The sequence below is a fragment of the Doryrhamphus excisus genome, linkage group LG8 (assembly GCF_037039965.1).
Source record: "Doryrhamphus excisus strain RoL-2023G ecotype Guam linkage group LG8, RoL_Dexc_Guam_v1.1, whole genome shotgun sequence".
NCBI classification, from domain to species: Eukaryota; Metazoa; Chordata; class Actinopteri; order Syngnathiformes; family Syngnathidae; genus Doryrhamphus; species Doryrhamphus excisus.
The window spans coordinates 10,842,483-10,860,502 of NC_136364.1; the positions used below are offsets into that span (position 1 = coordinate 10,842,483).

General features: G+C 41.7%; 1 protein-coding gene across 1 annotated transcript in view; it reads left to right on the forward strand.

The window, feature by feature from the left end:
• The window catches only part of ppp1r37 (protein phosphatase 1, regulatory subunit 37), a 31,104-nt gene extending 15,129 nt beyond the window's left edge, over nt 1-15,975 (forward strand). Inside the window, exons 3-13 of the mRNA XM_078792816.1 lie at nt 2,689-2,734; nt 3,664-3,764; nt 6,069-6,188; nt 8,285-8,435; nt 8,577-8,732; nt 9,306-9,418; nt 10,856-10,997; nt 11,086-11,252; nt 12,207-13,464; nt 13,566-13,647; nt 14,704-15,975. Coding sequence (XP_078648942.1) covers nt 2,689-2,734; nt 3,664-3,764; nt 6,069-6,188; nt 8,285-8,435; nt 8,577-8,732; nt 9,306-9,418; nt 10,856-10,997; nt 11,086-11,252; nt 12,207-13,464; nt 13,566-13,642 — 2,331 coding nt within the window. The 3' untranslated portion in view covers nt 13,643-13,647; nt 14,704-15,975. The remainder of the gene's footprint in view (nt 1-2,688; nt 2,735-3,663; nt 3,765-6,068; nt 6,189-8,284; nt 8,436-8,576; nt 8,733-9,305; nt 9,419-10,855; nt 10,998-11,085; nt 11,253-12,206; nt 13,465-13,565; nt 13,648-14,703) is intronic.
• Nucleotides 15,976-18,020: the final 2,045 nt, after the last annotated feature.

The following is an 18,020-nucleotide window of genomic DNA, read 5'->3' on the forward strand; positions in this document are numbered from 1 at the left end:
TAACAGTCGGACAAGCCTCCTTTACTTGCGTGTTGCAGGTTTTATTTTTAAGATGATGGGTTGCTAGCCTCAGCAGGATAGGTGTTTCCCTTGCTCTTCTTGCATTTTGCAGCTTTGTCTTGTGGGTTAGCCAGCAGTCATGTGTCCTCTAATCCCGCTGTAGGAGCAGTTCCTCAAATCCAGAGGGGGGAGGCTGCGGGTTCTCTTGCCTCTTTATGTGAGTTACAGTCTCACAAAAGTGACTACCTCACATGTCAGCAAGCAGTTTACCACCATCTACTTCTCACGGGACGATGCTATAGAGTGGCAATGTATACATTGTCGCTTGTATAGCAGTGTATAGATCAATACACCGTTATTTCTGTCTGAGTAGCTGGCTAGGAGGTGTGGTTGGCTCGTTATGTTGGAGAACTCACATGTGTACCAATTTCCCAAAGGGAGGGGATAATGTTCAGAATTTGTCTGCCTACTCTAAAGTGCACCACCGCTCCAAAGTTTGGAATCACTTGGAAATTTTTTGGTCCAGTCTGAGATATGGCTTTTTCTTGGCAGTCCTGCTATGAAGTCTACTGCTACTGACACTGGTGTTTGATGGCTACTATTTAGTGCAGCTGGGAGGCATCTTTGTCTTAAACTACACACTCTCTTGCACAGTTGTGCAGTGTTTTTCTGTCCTTGTTAGACCCAGTTTGTGCTGCTCTCTGAAGGGAGTAGTTAACAGCATGGTAAGAGATTTTAGTTTTAGTTTAGATTTTTAGATGGCTTTTCTAATCATCTATTAGCCTTATAAAATGATGAACTTGGATTAGCAGCCATACCAGGAGATTGATGCAGAGGACTGACAGTTGTTGATAGTAGGCCTCTATGCAAAAATGTACATCCTTCTTTAAAAGTAATTTTAATTGTTTGTGAAATGGAAAAAAATGTTTGTGGAATGCATGAAAATGTGTTTTTTGTTGGAAAACAAAGACATTTGCAAGTGATCCCAAACTTTTGAGCGGTAGTGTGTATGTATATATGTATATATTTGTTTGATTCATTGTGACAGGCACACACTGCTATTGACCTGGGCAGAGCGGAGAAAGTACTGCCTGAACCCACACTTTTCTAGTTTATTATTTGTGAATTTTGGCCGGTCACAGGTCAAGGTTGAGAACCACTGGTATATTCCCTTGAGAAAATACACTGGAATAAAAATGCTTGCTGAAATGTGAGAGGTGCACTCACTTTTGTTAGATGCTGTAAGATTACGGTGTGTTTTAATGAGTTTTCTTTGAGTTTCTGCTGATAATGTAGTACAGGAAACCTTCCAGATGGTAACATGAGGGTCTAGACTCTAGAGACTGGACAAAGGAATCCCCACACGCCTGGTCAGCTGAGAGTTAACATCACAGCTACTTGAGGAAAAACACATCACACCGCTAAGCTGATGCTCGGGGCTTCTTTTTATGCTCTGGGTACATTTCCACTGGCCTGGTATGACTGTGCACGCATCACGGAGGAGTCCCACCTGCCCCTTCTTTCTTTTCCCCTGCTCATATACACAATCATTTCTGCAGTGTTAACTCTGTTTTATTTTATTATATGTTTCTCATATTTGTTATTAGTCATATTTTTTAGCTCTGGCCTTACTCCCAGCAGCTTTTTGTTTATGCTGAGTCATCACTTTGGTGGTATAAACAAAGACATTCAGACCAAATGGTTGGCCCGTCAGAAGGTGTATGGAAGAGAAGTTCAGTCATCATTCTGAATGACCCCCTTTGCCATCTTTCACTTGCTCTTTATTAAGACAGACTGTGTCATGCATGTGGTGGCTTGCCAGGGGCCCAGTTGGTCGTGTTTGAGCGTTTATAAGAAAGACTTTTTAGCAGCTTCATGTTGAATGCTAGTGCTATTGCAACTCACACCAGAGACCTCTGTTGTGCTCGTATTTAACCTTTTTTTCCTGTAGGAAATTAGAGAAATAGAAATAATCAACTCCAGGGTGAAACTGTGGCCATAAGCCTTTATTAAATATACAAGTGTATATAAACTTTGCATTATGTAATTCCATTTGCATTTCCATATTTACTGCCCCTTCTGCTCATTATCCTGTGGCGTTGAGCACTCGGTGTGTGTATGCCATAACCTCATCCGAGCTAATCAGGACCTGTTGAGTCATGAAGGTGAGGGGGCAGGCGGGGGGGGAGTCGGCACGCTCAGCCACGCACTGATAATTACTGGCAGTGTGGCACCAGGGCAGAGGTTATGGAGTTCATGCTGAATGGGATGGAGAGCCAACTATTTGCTGGCACCTAGTTTCGAGGGCAGCACTCTGAATGTTTGCGTGGGCGAGCGTATCACCAGGGCAGGAGGCAGAAATAGCGGTTTTGTTTGAGGTGCGACACTCGCATCAAATCACATCACGGCACTCACTCTGACTTTTTACTAGCGGAACTAAGATGGGAGTGACATACAACATTTACAAAGACACACATACTGTATACACAACACAAAAACAGGAAGACGCCAGATTTATCGAGCAAATGGTGTTTTCTTTGCAGCAGACGTTTATCTCGGGTTACATAAGAGGAAGTTTTTTTCAATTTGGTTTTGGTCAATGTGAAGTTTCAAAATGTGCAGCCACTTTAGATTTCATAAGAAAAGTGCTTTGTGTCTCACTTACATTGCTGCTTTTTGTTATTTTAGGAACTTAAAGACCTCACACAGCGAAATGAATGCTTGGATCTGAAAGGTAAGCAGCAAAAACTATGCAAGTTGTCACAAATTCAGCTTATTAGTGTATTTTCTGGATTGGAAGTCACTCACGTCAGTTAAACAAATGCCTCATGAAATGGAAAAACGGTGATCTTAAATGGTGATCTTAACAACATTAAATTTTAGTATCACCCAGGGTCAGCCAGCTGTATTTTAACACCAAAATATTCATCATTTTTGTATTCCCAAATAAATTGAAACAGACTGAAAATCATATCTGTGTATTTAGTTACTCAGCGGCAGACACAACAGCTGCAATCCCCAAGCTAGACATAATTCATGTCCTAATTAAACAACATACAACATTTCTCCAAGTATCAAATAATTATAGTTGCACATTACTTACAGACACACAGTCTCCAAGGCATAAGTGTATTGGAAAGTGTTCTGTAACAAAAAGTATGCTCTATATCATTTAATTTGTGTGCCCTAACTGCGTCACTCACTCAATATAATGAATTATTGCGGCCACTAGGTGTCGCCATACAATACAGCTAAGTGCTTAAGTGATTTTGCTTACTTTACTCTTCAGTGAAACTGTTGTGAGCTACTTTTGGTGTGAGTATTATAATTGTCCAAACTAATGTACCTTCATCTCACCCAAAATCAGCCGGAGTAGGCTCCAGCAAACGAGCGTGACCCTGGTGAGGTTAAGGGGCATAGAAGATTTACTAATTTCCCCACTGAGGGACGAATAAAGGCATATCTTAAGATGAATGGCTGGAATTGTACCTTTTTGTTGTATCAGGCTATAAAATGAAGAAACTGAAGAAACAAGGCTGGTGTAATCATGTTTCCATGGCTGTGTACTTTGCACCCAACCGACCATAAGTCAGAAAAAAAGTGGGCATGTGCGAATGATTGTCTCCAGAGTAATGCACTGACCAGGTTTGCTTGTGCATACAGGTGAAAAGTTGGACTACAAGGCTTGCGAGTCTCTGGAAGAAGTTTTGAAGAGAGTCCAATTTAAAGTGATCGACCTTGAGCAGACCAACCTGGATGAAGATGTAAGGGATTCCCAAACTTTACCAACTCAGGGCCCATCTCAAAAACATGTCTGCGGCCCACCTTTGTCCTATAAACAGCACATAGGCGAAATGCTGCGTTCTCGGAGCACCTAACTTAATAATATATATATATATATATATATGTGTGTGTGTGTGTGTGTGTGTGTGTATATATATATATATATATATATATGGAATGGCCTTTATTGTCATTATACAAGATGTACAACGAGATTGGAGAGCTTCTCATTTCAATGCAGTAGGCAAGTTTAAAAAGGAAAAAAAAAGTATATAAAAGTAGAGTAAAAAAGACAATATATACAAGATATCCAAAATATACACATAGTATATATATAGTATATATATATATGTATATGTATGTATATGTGTGTGTATATATATATATATATATATATGTATGTGTATGTATGTATATAATAACTATTATTATTATTATCTCATACTTTTCATAGCTGTATTCAAGACTGGCATGATGACCAGAGACCTACGTTCCAATCATAAACTCTATAATATAATATAATATAATGTTCCTAAAATATTGTGACAGGTCAATAACACTCAATAGGTTATTACTTAGGCCTATAAATATATTTTTTAAATCGTGCAATAAATATTTTACAATAAAAATATTTTTTTAAATAATATTTGCAAAAATTAATCTTATTTTTAATGACCTCTCATGGCCCACCTACAGTACCACCACGGCCTACCTTGCGGCCGCGGCCCACACTTTGGGAATTACTGATGTAAGACAAGAACAGCTTAATTCCTTTACACTTACGTCTTCCATTCCGGGTTTTTGTGGAGTGGTTGTCATGAGATTTGTATAAATATCTGAGACGGCTCACTAGTGTGGGACGTATCCTGTCACATGACTACAAACTGTACACTGTGAAGTTCGAGGTTTGCCTCAGACAAAGTGAGCTTAGTCTGGCAGGAAAAGGTCACTTTAATTACAGCAGCTAGTTTGGTGCTGCTATTCTCGCAACATTCATCCTGGACAAAAAAAAACACACAAATAAACAAGTTGTAGCCTTTTTTCGATGGAGGCGACCAAATACACATGCAAATGAGGTTGAGGAGTGCGTCACCAAAAAGCCTCATCTCGCTATCTTCCTGAGGTGAATGCGACTGGAATGAGAAGCTGACAAGTGCTGAGGATTGAAAGGCAAAGCGCGGAAGGCAAGATGGCAAGTGAATATATTGGAGAGGATAAGTTCATCTTTTCAGATGGCAGATGGTGTGATGAGAAAGAGACCCACTTGCTGTTGATGTCTCAGCGATGGGGGGGAAAAAATGCTTGAAAAGCGGACACAGGGTGCACTTCTTTTGGATTGAATGAGCCGCCCTGAATATAAACACACATGTATATTCAGTCTTCAGATGTAAATCATCTATGTATCTATGTAAACACACACACATTGACCCTGAGCAGCAGCTTTTCAGATTTTCTTGGTGGTACACTCATCATTTGCCATGGTGGAAAATAAAATTGCACATTTCTCTATTACCAAGACAGAATATACTTGGACAGTGGTAAGGTTGGAGACAGTGTTGGGTACGTTACTTTAAAAAAAGTAAATACCGTATTTTCCGGACTATAAGTCACACTTTTTTTCATAGGTTGCCTGTTCCTTCGACTTATACTCCAGAGCGATATATATTTATAAATGAAAAAAACTGTTTATGTTACATAAACACTGGACACCTTTTCTGTTCATGTTTATTTTTTTGTGAAGCTGAATAACTATCGTGTTAGCATATCTTACATCTATTCAGCCTGTTCTCTATTCTTTTATTGTTAGAATTTGCCTTCCAAGAGGACGTAATGTCTGTTTTGGTCAAGTAGTTTGTAAAATAAATTACCCGCAAAAAATGCTACTTATACTCCAGTGCGACTTATGTATGTTTTTTCGACCTAATTATGCATTTTTGGCCTTGTGCGACTTAAAATTTGGTTTTGATGGTACATGTTGCTTTAATGCATACATACTGTTCACGTTCTGTTTCTGTTTCTATTTCCATTTCCATTCAGGCAGCAAGCCCAACAGGCCTGAATTACTTGTGCAGTTTATTGGTTGGTCCCATAAAGTGGACCCCATTTTCTAAAGTCCCCATTGTTTCCAGATGTAACGATGAATATACCAAATAAAATTAAAACTAGTGTTACTCTTATCTTTTTTAGATTCCAAAATTCTTACTTGAACTGAAGCAAACGAGCATCTCTCAGGCTTGTCCCATATTGACTGATTGACTGTTTTTCTTCCTTTTTCTGCTTCTCAGGGTGCATCGGCTCTGTTTGACATGATCGAGTATTACGAGTCCGCCACGCATCTCAACATCTCGTTCAACAAACACATCGGCACGAGAGGATGGCAGGCCGCCGCTCACATGATGAGAAAGGTGAGAAACAACTTTCTGAGTGGAAAAAGCTGCGTTCACATGTGTGGTTCGATGGTTTGGCTCGCTGGTTCAGAACACATTTTTTAAAAAGTTACTTGCTGCGCACTTTGTTTTGGTCTGCAACACAGTTGTCCATGGCGTGTTCCCATTTAAGCTCAAGCGAGCTGAACCATACCAGGGTTCCCTTGCAAGTGGACCTGTAGCTGTGTTTAAGTGTTTAACTGCGTTGCAAAAACAGATTTCATACTGGCCTTTTTTTTGTTTGTGATAAAATAATATTAAATAATAGTTCTGTGTTGTGTGTGTGTGTATGTGTATGTTAAGGGTGTGGAAAATAATCGATACATCGGTGCGCGCGATGCGAATGCATCGGCTCATGCACTGGGTATGGATGCAATTGACTGGTGAAATCTAGATTCATCGCAATGCGTTTGTGGATATCAGTAAAATCCGATGCAAGTGCCGTTTTATTCAACTTTTTACGTTTCAACGTTTTATATCAACTTCACACCATATACTGTTCCCCAGGTGCAATGAATGCACCATCATTAGTTCACCTTTTGTATTGAATACGGACGGAAGCCGTGAGGCACATACAACTGCCAGTAAAAGAGCATGGACGTTCGCACGCAAGCAGCAGCGAGGAAGTTTCTAATTTTTTTTTAAACCCCCCCCCTCCCACAACGTTTAAATGGTATGTTTGGAAACACTATGGATTCGCAAAGAACGGCGGAAAACATGTAGACCACACAGGGGATAGCACAACATTGACAAGTCTACCGCCACCTCCCTGTCTAGTTCCTCGTCGGATACCGGGAAAAACCAAGCAAATCAGGGTAGTGGATCTTCAGCTGCTTTCAAATTGTCCAGGAGCTATTTGTCCGTCGCTGCAACAAGAGCCCAATCCCTTACCCCCCCAAGCTGGCAGTGCATCGAGATGTGTATCGGTGTATCAAATCGCTCTAGTGTATTAGTGTATGTGTGTGTGATGGCAGAAATCATGTGATTATTATGTTGTAATGGAGATATAATTGTAATGCACTGTTGTGCTTCATTTTAAAAATCTTCACTCTCACTGTTGTGCATGTGTACATAATGAAGCGTATTGTTAGTATAGATCAGGGGTGCTCATTAAGTCGATCGCGATCTACTGGTTGATCGCGGAGGTGGTACTGGTCAATCGCGGCGTGACATTAAAAAATATCATCCTAGCATCAATGCCGTCACTTGATATACAGGGCAGCCATTCAGATGACAACTGAATGTTGCCCTTCGGGTGACCAATCAAATCAAACAACGTCTCTAAGTGCAGCAGAACTTACGATGTCAGCCTATCATCCATCCCCGTTACTTGATTGACATGCAGGACAACCAGTCAGATGACAACTGAATTTTGACCTTTAGGTCACCGCTCATGCGTAAACAACGATGCAAAGTGCTAAGCTAGTCGGCAAATTGCGTCAGATTTTAAGCCCTGCTAAAGTTTATGGTCACTAAAATGAGTGAAGGAAGTAAAAAGGCCAAGTAAAAAGGCAAAAACATATCACTTCCATACGGAATGGGAGGTGGACTTTTTTTTTCACAATGTCTTTTTCGAAGTGCGTTTGCCTGGCTAACCTGGCTATCAGCAGCTACTGTCCGGACTATGCATCCCTGGCTGATTCAATTCAGTGCAAGTCATCAAAGTAAACTCAGGTAATTACAAAAAATGTTAATAGTTAATTATGTGTGTTTTGCAATATTGGCTCATTTGGTTATGTAAGGTACATCAACATACATTGTACGTACAAATAATCCTCAATACATTTGAAAATAAATAGATGTTTTGCATTTTTGTAGTGGGTAGATCATTTTGACTCGGTCATTTTAAAAGTAGCTCGCATGCTGAAAAAGTGTGAGCACCCCTGGTATAAATGATGTCCTTTCATGATTATGAAATGCATAGATGATGGGGGGACACAAGTGCAGCTTCATGGACATGCTTGGGTTTGTTTCACTGGCTGATAGCAACAGCGATGTTTACAGGGCTGTAATCTAATGCATTTTGTGTGTGTGTGTGTGTGTGTGTGTGTGTGTGTGATTGCTTTCCACCACAGACGAGCTCTCTGCAGTATCTGGATGCGAGAAACACTCCCCTGCTGGACCATTCGGCTCCCTTTGTGGCTCGAGCGCTCAGGATCAGCGGCAGCCTGGCTGTCCTCCACCTGGAGAACGCCGGCCTGTCCGGGCGACCGCTCATGTTGCTGGGTAAGAGGGACTCGGAGTGGGTCTCCCCCCCCCCCCCCCCCCATATACATATACGTATAAAACCAGAAGTTATAAATCATTAATTCAAACTGTGATGTATGATATGTAGTCACGTTGATTGAAGTATTCTATTCTGCCCAGCAACGGCCTTGAAGATGAACATGAATCTGCGGGAGTTGTATCTGGCGGACAACAAGCTCAACGGCCTGCAGGATTCAGCCCAGCTTGGCAACCTGCTCAAGTTCAACTACAACATTCAAATTCTAGACCTGCGCAACAACCACATCCTGGACTCAGGTAGCTACAGCAATACTTTCCCCTTCCCTGGAATATCGATAAGTGTTTACTGGTTGTCATAACCACCAGGATCTGCTCAAATCATCTTAATCCCAATCTCTTTGTGTAGAAAGATGATTAATTTTCAGCTTTGTTTTATGGCAGAATGTTGTCTAAAGATTGATTTAATTTTTTATTACATGTTGGCAAAAACACTCCAAAATCTGCTTTGATGCTGGTGAATACTAAACACACTCATGAGCATCCAAGTCTTTCCCGCCCACATTTATTTTTTAATCTCCACTTGTGTAACAAATGCACACACACACACTCACATGCACATCTCTCCCCTTCAAGCTGTGTTGAGACTGCAGTTCTTTTGGATGAATATGAAAACTGATGACATAATGTTCATCACTGTGGTCTGAAGGATGCTGCTTGGGTTATTTGTCTCTTCCTCAACCTCTTCCTCATTGTTATTACCCCCATTTGTCTCATTATTGGTAACCAGTTCCCAACTATTTTGGTGTGGGCATACAGTAGATGGACTGACTGACTGACTGAGTGTATGTGTGTGCGTGGTTGTCGTCACAGGTTTGGCTTACGTGTGTGAAGGGCTAAAAGAGCAGAGGAAAGGCCTCGTCACTTTGGTGCTATGGAACAACCAACTCACACACAACGGCATGGGCTATCTTGCTGCTGCACTCGTACGTATGCTCACACACACACACACACACACACACACACACACATGCAGCTGTGTGAATGCTGGTGATTTTAACACTTTTTCTGGTGCAAATCCGACAATGAAGCTTCTCTTAAAAACTACATTCAGTGGGCTAGTTTGTTTTGGTGCGTCAGCACATCATCTTCACATTCATTTGTGCCAATAATGGCACACATTGTTATACAGTAGATTTACTGGCCAAAAACACACCTTTCAAAAGCCCATTTGTGATACCTAAACATTAGGTTCTAAATAGGTGGCCCGCGTACCACATCTGGCCTGCCAACGCTTTTCTTTTGTCCTGATAAACATCACCCAAATAAGTGCGGCTGGTGGCTGTTTTTTTATTGGCCAGCGAAACATTCTAAAAATATTATTTAACAACAAAACTAAAAAAAAAGGAAAAAGTCAGCAGTAATTTTGTTAGAATAAAGTGGAAAATATTAACAGAAAAAATATGTAAAATTACTAAAGTATTATTAATATTAATTAAAAAGTGATATCATTTTAACAGCTTAAAGTTTTAAGTTTTAAAACAGTTTTAAGTCATAAGAAACAGTAAATGATGTCATTGTTGGAAAATTAAGTTGCAGAAAAAGTTGTAATTTCTACGATAAAGTCAAAATATGACTGTAATTGAAGTAATTTGGAGAAGAACATAAAAAAAAGATCTCCAACCACTTGTGCCTGATGGTGGCGTCTTGAGGAATTGTAAACAAATGCAGCTTTCCCGCAGGAGCCATTGCTAGCAACGTAAACAGATGAGCAGAGCTTGGGGGAGGGCAGAGATCTTATCTGGCTTACGGCCACGCCCATATAAGGAACTCCACTCCTGTGTGACATCACAAAGGGGCAGTTTACCACGCCTTTTGAAAACAAGCATTTTGAGCCATCCCAAACTTCTTTGGTTTTAATATAAGAAACAAAAAATTAAGTTGTAATTTTTGGAAAAATTAAGTTGTGGAATAAGTTAAAATATTATGGGGATTCAGTGCAGTCTGGCCACCTCCTATTTAAGTAGGTAAGTAAAAATAAAAAATTAAAATTTAATGCAGAGAAAAACAATCCACAAATATGCGAGTTGCAAATGCTGCAAATTGGCACAGGAATGGTTCTACCTTGAGACCAAGGTTGAATGTTAGCTTGTCAGAGCATCATAAACTGTGTTCTTCTTGTTTCATCCATTATCCATCATCCTAATTGAACCACATGTTTGAATAAAAAGAAATGCACATGTATTTCTTGGAGCGTATCCCTGAGGAATACTCGGGACAAAAAAAGGCTGCCAACAAAGAGTTGCTGTTTAAGCTTGAGTTGATTCTAAATGAATCACATTCTTGTGCCCCCATACTCACGTTGCTAAAACAAATCCCTGCGTGAATTCTCAAGTCGTGTGAAACCCCCTCTTGTGTCTAAGCCTTGCACCCAGAGTCTGGAGACGCTGAACCTGGGCCATAACTCAGTGGGTAACGAGGGCGTCCACAAGCTGAAAGACGGATTGATTGCCAACCGCTCTGTCCTGAGACTGGGCCTCGCATCAACCAAGCTGTCCTGTGAAGGTGACAAATTGTGGTTGTGTTTTTTTGTTAAAAAATATTTTTGCTTTTGTGCTATTTTTTCAATTTTTTGCTTCTTCCTGCCGTGCAGGTGCAGTGGCTGTGGCTGAATTTATAGCGGAGAGCCCGAGGCTGCTGCGCCTGGACCTCAGAGAAAATGAGATCAAGACTGGTGGACTGATGGCGTTGTCGCTCGCCCTTAAAGTCAATACCTCTCTACTGCGTCTTGACCTAGACCGAGAGCCCAAGAAGGAAACAGTGAGCGTGCACCCCTCAGTTAACCTGTTACATTGTGTAATGAAAGAATGCTCATGCAAAGTCATGGCCATGTAGCTTCTTTTTCACACATTATTCTTATTTTCTGTAGTATATTTCTGCTCTTTTTAAGGACCTATTGAAAAATATGCTAGTCAAAGAGCCAATAACACGGTTTTAAGGACCTACTGGGAAAAAAAAGATCCACAATTTGGGGGGGACAACTCTGCTGTTTTTATGGATCTGCTGCAAAAATGCGACTCAAAGATATTTTATATGACTGAAGTACCATCCTTTTTATATGACAAGATGGAAGGAGAAAAAATATTCCATTCCTAACATGTCCTAATGTGAAAATACCATTCAAAGGTCCTTTATATGACAAGATGGAAGGAGAAAAATATTCCATTCCTAATGTGGCCTCCTGTGAAAATGCCATTCAAAGATCCTTTAAATGACGAGATGGAAGGAGAAAAATATTCCATTCCTAACGGACCTACTGTAAAAATGCCAGTCAAAAATCCTTTATATGACAAGAGCACATTGCCGTTTTTAAGGCCTGTCTGCAAGAATGTCAAAGATACTCTAGTATATGACAGGAGTGCTCTTCTGTTTTTAAGGACCTACTCCATGATCACTAGTCAAAGATGTTTTATTTGACAGGAGCGCTCTGCTGTTTTTCAGGATGTTTTAAGGACCTACTACACAAATGCTAGTCAAAGATATTTATATGATAGAAGTGCTCTGCTGTTTTTAGGATTCCGCTGCATAAATTAGTCACTCACAAGTTTTGCACTAAATTCGCGGGCCCGTGTGATGCCAATCGTGTGTCGGATTTGGCCCACAGGCCGTCAGTGGAATGGTCCTGCTGTAATTGGCGATGGCTCACAGAAGCCACAAAATCTTGAATTTGATCTTGAAGTCCTTGCAATGTGAAGACGTGTTTTTGTCTCCCAGGTGAAGAGCTTCATCGAGACCCAGCGTGCGCTGCTTGCTGAGATCCAGAATGGCTGCAAGAGGAACTTCATCCTGGCTAAAGAGAAGGAGGAAACAGAGCAGAAGATGCAGCAGTCGGCATCCATGGCGGAAATTGCCACTGAGGATGGAACAAGAGAAGAGGAAGAGGACAGCGAAGGAGCAGCAGGGGCACAAGAGGACAAAGACGGGGACACGACAGGAAGTGAAGAACAGCCCATCGGCCTGTCGACGGCGGGCTCTGAGACGCAGGTTTCTCAGATGAACCTGGACTCTGACTCAGACACGGAGGATGAGGAGGATGCTCAGGTCATCACCAAGTCCTCCTCTGCATCAAATCAGCTCGCCCCTCAAGTCCGAGCGGTGGCGGAGACCACAGCAAGGTCCTCACACGCGCCCCCGCCCGCCTCTGCCGGAGTAAACATCATTTCTGGAATCACCATCACAGACACCCCAGTTCCTCCGGGCACTCCTCCTTCTCCCGGTCGCTGCATATCCATCTCAAGTCCCGGGCGCGGTCACAAGATCTTCATGGTAACTCGGGTGGAGAGCCCGCCTGAGACTATGCAAACAAGCACAGCCACTGCAGAGGCGTCGCCCGCATCGCAAACGCAGCAGGAGGACGTGAAGCAGAGCCCTCAAGTCCACAGTACGAAATCGAACCACACACTGGAGCCGCAAACCACGCAGAATGTCATTGCCAGCACTTTAGAGCCACAACTGACACCAGCCTCGCCTTCAAAAGCTTCATCTGCACAGCATGCGGCCGTTCAGCCGCCCGAGGAAGCGTCACAGAGCACTACAAGCCCCCCACCTAAGCCCCACTGTGAGGAATCTGCTGAGGAGAAGCGAGATGATGATCAGAAAGAAGTTCCTTTAATGGAGGAGAAAGACACAAGCGGAGACACCAAAGACAAAATACACCAATGTGCATCGCAGGACTCGGACTCGCTGAACAATACTCAAGAAGAAAACACCACACTTAACACGTCGACTGTTTCAGAGCAGGACAGCAAGAGTCCACAATCAGACGAGGAACGTGGACAGGAAGTAGCACAGCCCACAGCAGCCATCAGCGCCGAGGACTCCGCAGACGAGGGTGAGTGTTTGGCCGACGTTCTGACTGATACAGAGAGCGAAGTCGCCAGTTCACTTCTGCCCAACGGCCTGAAACCAGAGTTCTCCCTTCACCTTCTCAACACGGAGAGCCCCAAGCCTGGCAGCTGCGTGATGGAACACGGTATCTGTAAACTGCATTATGTCAATGGCCCCGTGCTTGAAGGCTCCTTTGTTTAATGTGTCATCACCCCCACCCCCACCTTTTTTTTTTTTTTTTAATAGTAAGCGTCAGCTGCACACAAGACCTGGAAGAGATGCTGCTGGAAGCCAGTTTGGAGACTGGGAGAGATGCATCATGAATGAGGTCTGCATAGGCAACATGCAGGAGTGTACTCGAATCAAAGGCTTCATGTTCAAACCCTTCTAATGGCCTTTTTCATACTCACCGAGACTCTACTCACTGTTGACGCTTTCTATTTTTCATTTTTTTCTAGCATATTTTACACTCAACACTCAAATTTACACTACCGCTCAAAAGTTTGTTTTCCAAAGAAAAACAAATTCATTCATTCATTCATTTTCTACCGCTTTTTCCTCACACACAGAAATGGCCGAGGGTGGAATTGAACCCTGGTCTCCTAGCTGTGAGGTCTGCGCGCTAACCACTCGACCGCCGTGCCGCCGGAAAACAAATTTTCCTGCATTTTACATTTTGCTTGGGCCGATATTGCTTTTGCTCCCTCAATTTACATGAAAAATGGCAATGATAACAAATATTCCAGGTCCAAGTTTAAACAAATATTTATTGAAATGTAAACACTGAACACAGTAGGATTCAGCTTTCTTAAACACACATGTAAACGGAATAAAGGAATAAATATTCAACCATGTGCAAAACATCTCTGTTGTAGTTTAAGTTTTATCGAGCATCGATGTGATGACTGCTCCTCCGCAGTGAGACCTGGTTTTCAGACCCATAAACTAAACTATATTTTCAAGCTTGTATATTGCATGCACTTGCCGTTCATGTTTCCTATTTCAAAGCAGAAATATTTCAACTAAGTTTAACTGTTAGAGGATAATTAAAAGTTGAAAACGTACCCTTGTTGTGATTCACCACTCTTGCAGTAGGGAAGGGGTATCGTGACTGCGTGTCTCGGGTTTGCATTAGTTTATGTACAGATCATGTGGATAGGAAGTGGACGTTTTGGGTCAACAAATCCAATGAATGTCCCATACAAAATATTGAATATTTCATTCAATACTATAATCAATAAATAATGCAAAATGTACCTTGAGATTTAGTCCTGTTACTGGCCTAAAGGACATTTTTTCCATGTTTCTCTTGGTCACATGGTGCTTTGAAGATCACTCTTTCCCTCCAGTTGTTCATTCGGACCCTTCTTCCTGTCTTCTTCAGGTCCTCTGAGGACAGGAGAAGTCAACTCTCACGGTCAATTTTGCCGTATTTCTCCGACTTTACCCACCGACGACGGACAGAAGAGTCCGAGCGATTTCCGTGAGACCCCGAAGGACAAACTCAACGCGACGTCACTACATCAACCACACTGCGACACACCGGACACACCGCCTGTGTGTCTGTGCGTGAGGGGAACAAGTTACCATGCTGTCATCACTACACGTTCAGTCCATCATAACCGCAAGGAGGGAGATGGGGAGCAAAGAAAAACACTAACCAAAGACCAAACATGAGGGGGGGGGTGAGAGACAAACACACACACACACACACACAAATAACAACAATAGCGGACCCAGCCGAGCCCACCTGCCGGCTTGGACGTCGTGATCATGTTTTGTCGTCCTGCTCCCCTCGGTACATAAAAACAGCAACTTTTTTGAAGGGACCTCTGCCAAAGTGGACCCCCCAAACCCCCCACCTCCGTCTCGTCCGCTCACTTTGGCCCCTCAGGAATCAGCATAACCCAAACCTCCAACCGCCAGCTTTATACACCCTTGTTGTCTCTTCTGGCTGTGTGGAACAACACCTTCATATCAATACAAATTAATCTTTTTTTTTCTTTACATTTGGCACCTTTGACAAATTGTATTTTCTATTTATTTAACGGATTTGCAAGCTTTTTGATTGATCCCCCCAGCTCCGTTTTATCTTTTCATTTATTTGATGTATATTTCAATAATAATTTAGAGGTTTTTTTTGGTTGTTGTTTTTGGGTGGGGAACTTTGGAACGATTGGCTTCAGTTGCTGCGATTGGGGGGGCCGCAGTGCACTGCAAATTGTGTTGCTTCACTGCACTGCTACTCCGCCGGGTGGCCACCAGAGGGCGACAGCAGACCGCAGCGCCCCACTGAGTTAAAAACCGTATCAGTCCAATAACGGTAAGTTTGAATACTGCAATTCCATCCAGCAGACCCTTCTACCAGTGCTGTGCTGCCCCTTCACCCAAACACCCCCATACCCCCCCCCCCCGCCCCCTTACTGTAAATGCTTTAATTTTTAGACATTTTTAATAAATTGTTAACTTAATTGAAATGTGCTGGTAATCACAAAGATATGTATGGCGAAATTTGTTCCATTCCCAATAAATGCATGTAATGACACAATGATGTTCTTTTTCTTTTAATTTTTTTTTTAGCACTATAATTGTGAAGTCATGCATCAGGGGTGTCCAAAGTACGGCTCAAAGGGTATTTTAGAAAATTAAAAAGCAACAGCAAAAATAGAAAAATCAGCAGCCAATTTACAAAACTAATGGCTAAAGATTACATGAAATAAGTCAGGAAAAAATTCAGGAAAAATGTAATATGTGGAAAATAACATTTTAGTAGCATTTGGTAATAGTTATCGGAAAATATTTTTAAAATGTATTATTACATATTAAGTATTACAAAATTAGGTTGCGGAAAATGTTATAATGTACCATGGAGTATTTGCGTTGCTGGAAAAACAAATCATGCTGTACATTTCTGAGATTAAGTCATAAAATCGTAACTGTATGATGTCATTCTCATCAATGTAAAACTTTATTGTAATGTGTAACAGGTCATGAAAAGATGGGGACTTGCAGTGTGTGTAAATATTACTGTATTTTTTTTCTCATAAAATTACAACTTTATTCTGGAAATCTCTGATATTTTTTTGCCAATGTGGCCCTAAAATGATAGGAGAATAAGGTCAAAATATTATGAAAACGAAGTCAGAATTATGAAAAAAAATAGTTTTCTTCCAGATTCTGTGTGTTTGCTTTTTTGTACTACTGCAGACTTCATCAATACTCCTCAAGGATCTAACTACTTCTAAGACGCCTTTAGAAAACCCGTCTGACTAGTTTCAATTACAAAGGTTCTGCCTGCCTTATGATATATAGACCAATATATAGACCATATATAGACCATTCTGCCTAAATATAGACCAATACAGACCAAATGAAAACGCTGTGAAAGGGTCCGAATAGCTCACAATGTCCATATCACGTGTAGGCGGTGTTATGATGTGGCGATCAAAATAAAAGTAGCCTTTCAGCTTGCGGATGTTATGCTTCAGGATCCAAGTGTCAGTGAACCCCACAGGCATTGGACAAGGGTGTCAATGTCAACAGCAGCAATGCGTCACGAATAGCTTAGCATGCAGAGTCAGAGCTGCGAAACGTCAAGGTCTTCCATCATCTGCGTTTCGCTTTTGTCATGCAGTTTGATGATTACTTTTTTTTACGATGTAAATCCAAATCCTAAACCTAATAACTCGTTGGAAGACAGCAGAATTCACGGTTCCATTTATCACTGCCATTCTTCCAGGTCCTGAAGCAGACCATCACACCACCACCACCATATTTTACTCTTGGTATCATGTTCTTTTGTCAGAAATGCCGCGTTACTTTTACGCCAGATGTAATGGGACACAATGAGGATAAATATTTTTTCCATCAATCATCAAGACGAGACGAGCGTTAATGTTTTTTTTATGTTCAACAGTGTCTTTCTTATGGTGGAGTCATCAACACTGACCTTAACTGAGGCAAGTGAAGTTTGTTAGATGTTGTTGCGGGGTCTTTTGTGACCTCTTGGGGTTATTTTGGTTAGCCGGCCACTCCTGGGAAGGTTCACCACTGTTTGATCTCATCACCATTTGTGGATAATCGCTCTCACTGTGGTTTGCTGGAGTCCCAATGCTTTAGAAATTGCTTTTTCCAGAATGATGGATCTCATTTAATCTAAATTATGTTTTGTCAATAACTTTTTCCACACAAGGCCAATGTAGGTTTACATTTTTTTTCTCCCTTTATTATAAAAAAACTGGATTTGTGTTCAGTTGTGTTGTTATTATCTAATATTGGAATTTGTTTGATAATCTGAATATTTTTGTGACATACATGCCAAAAATAACACTTTTTCACGCATTGTATTTGCCTGAAAAAAGCCAACACAGTGCAAAGTGTAGAGTATACTGTATGCATTCTGTATGCTTTACATTCATTACACAGATTTATTTTGCTTGTGACCCCAGTTTCACACAATATGCTTGTTTCATCAACTTGCACTAAGGGGCCCACCCGTCCCGTGGACCCCCCGGGGGAGGGGGCGGGATGCTCAAAAGTGTCCTCACTCCCTCGGTGGGCTTAGCTGTGCCTCAGGAATGTGTTGGCAGGCTGGCAGAACAGTAGGGATTTGTCCACAAGTGTCAGACATGATCGGCCCTGTTGATTCGGGACCCACTGGACTGCACACAAGACCAGGAAGGGGCTGGGAGAGAAGTCCTC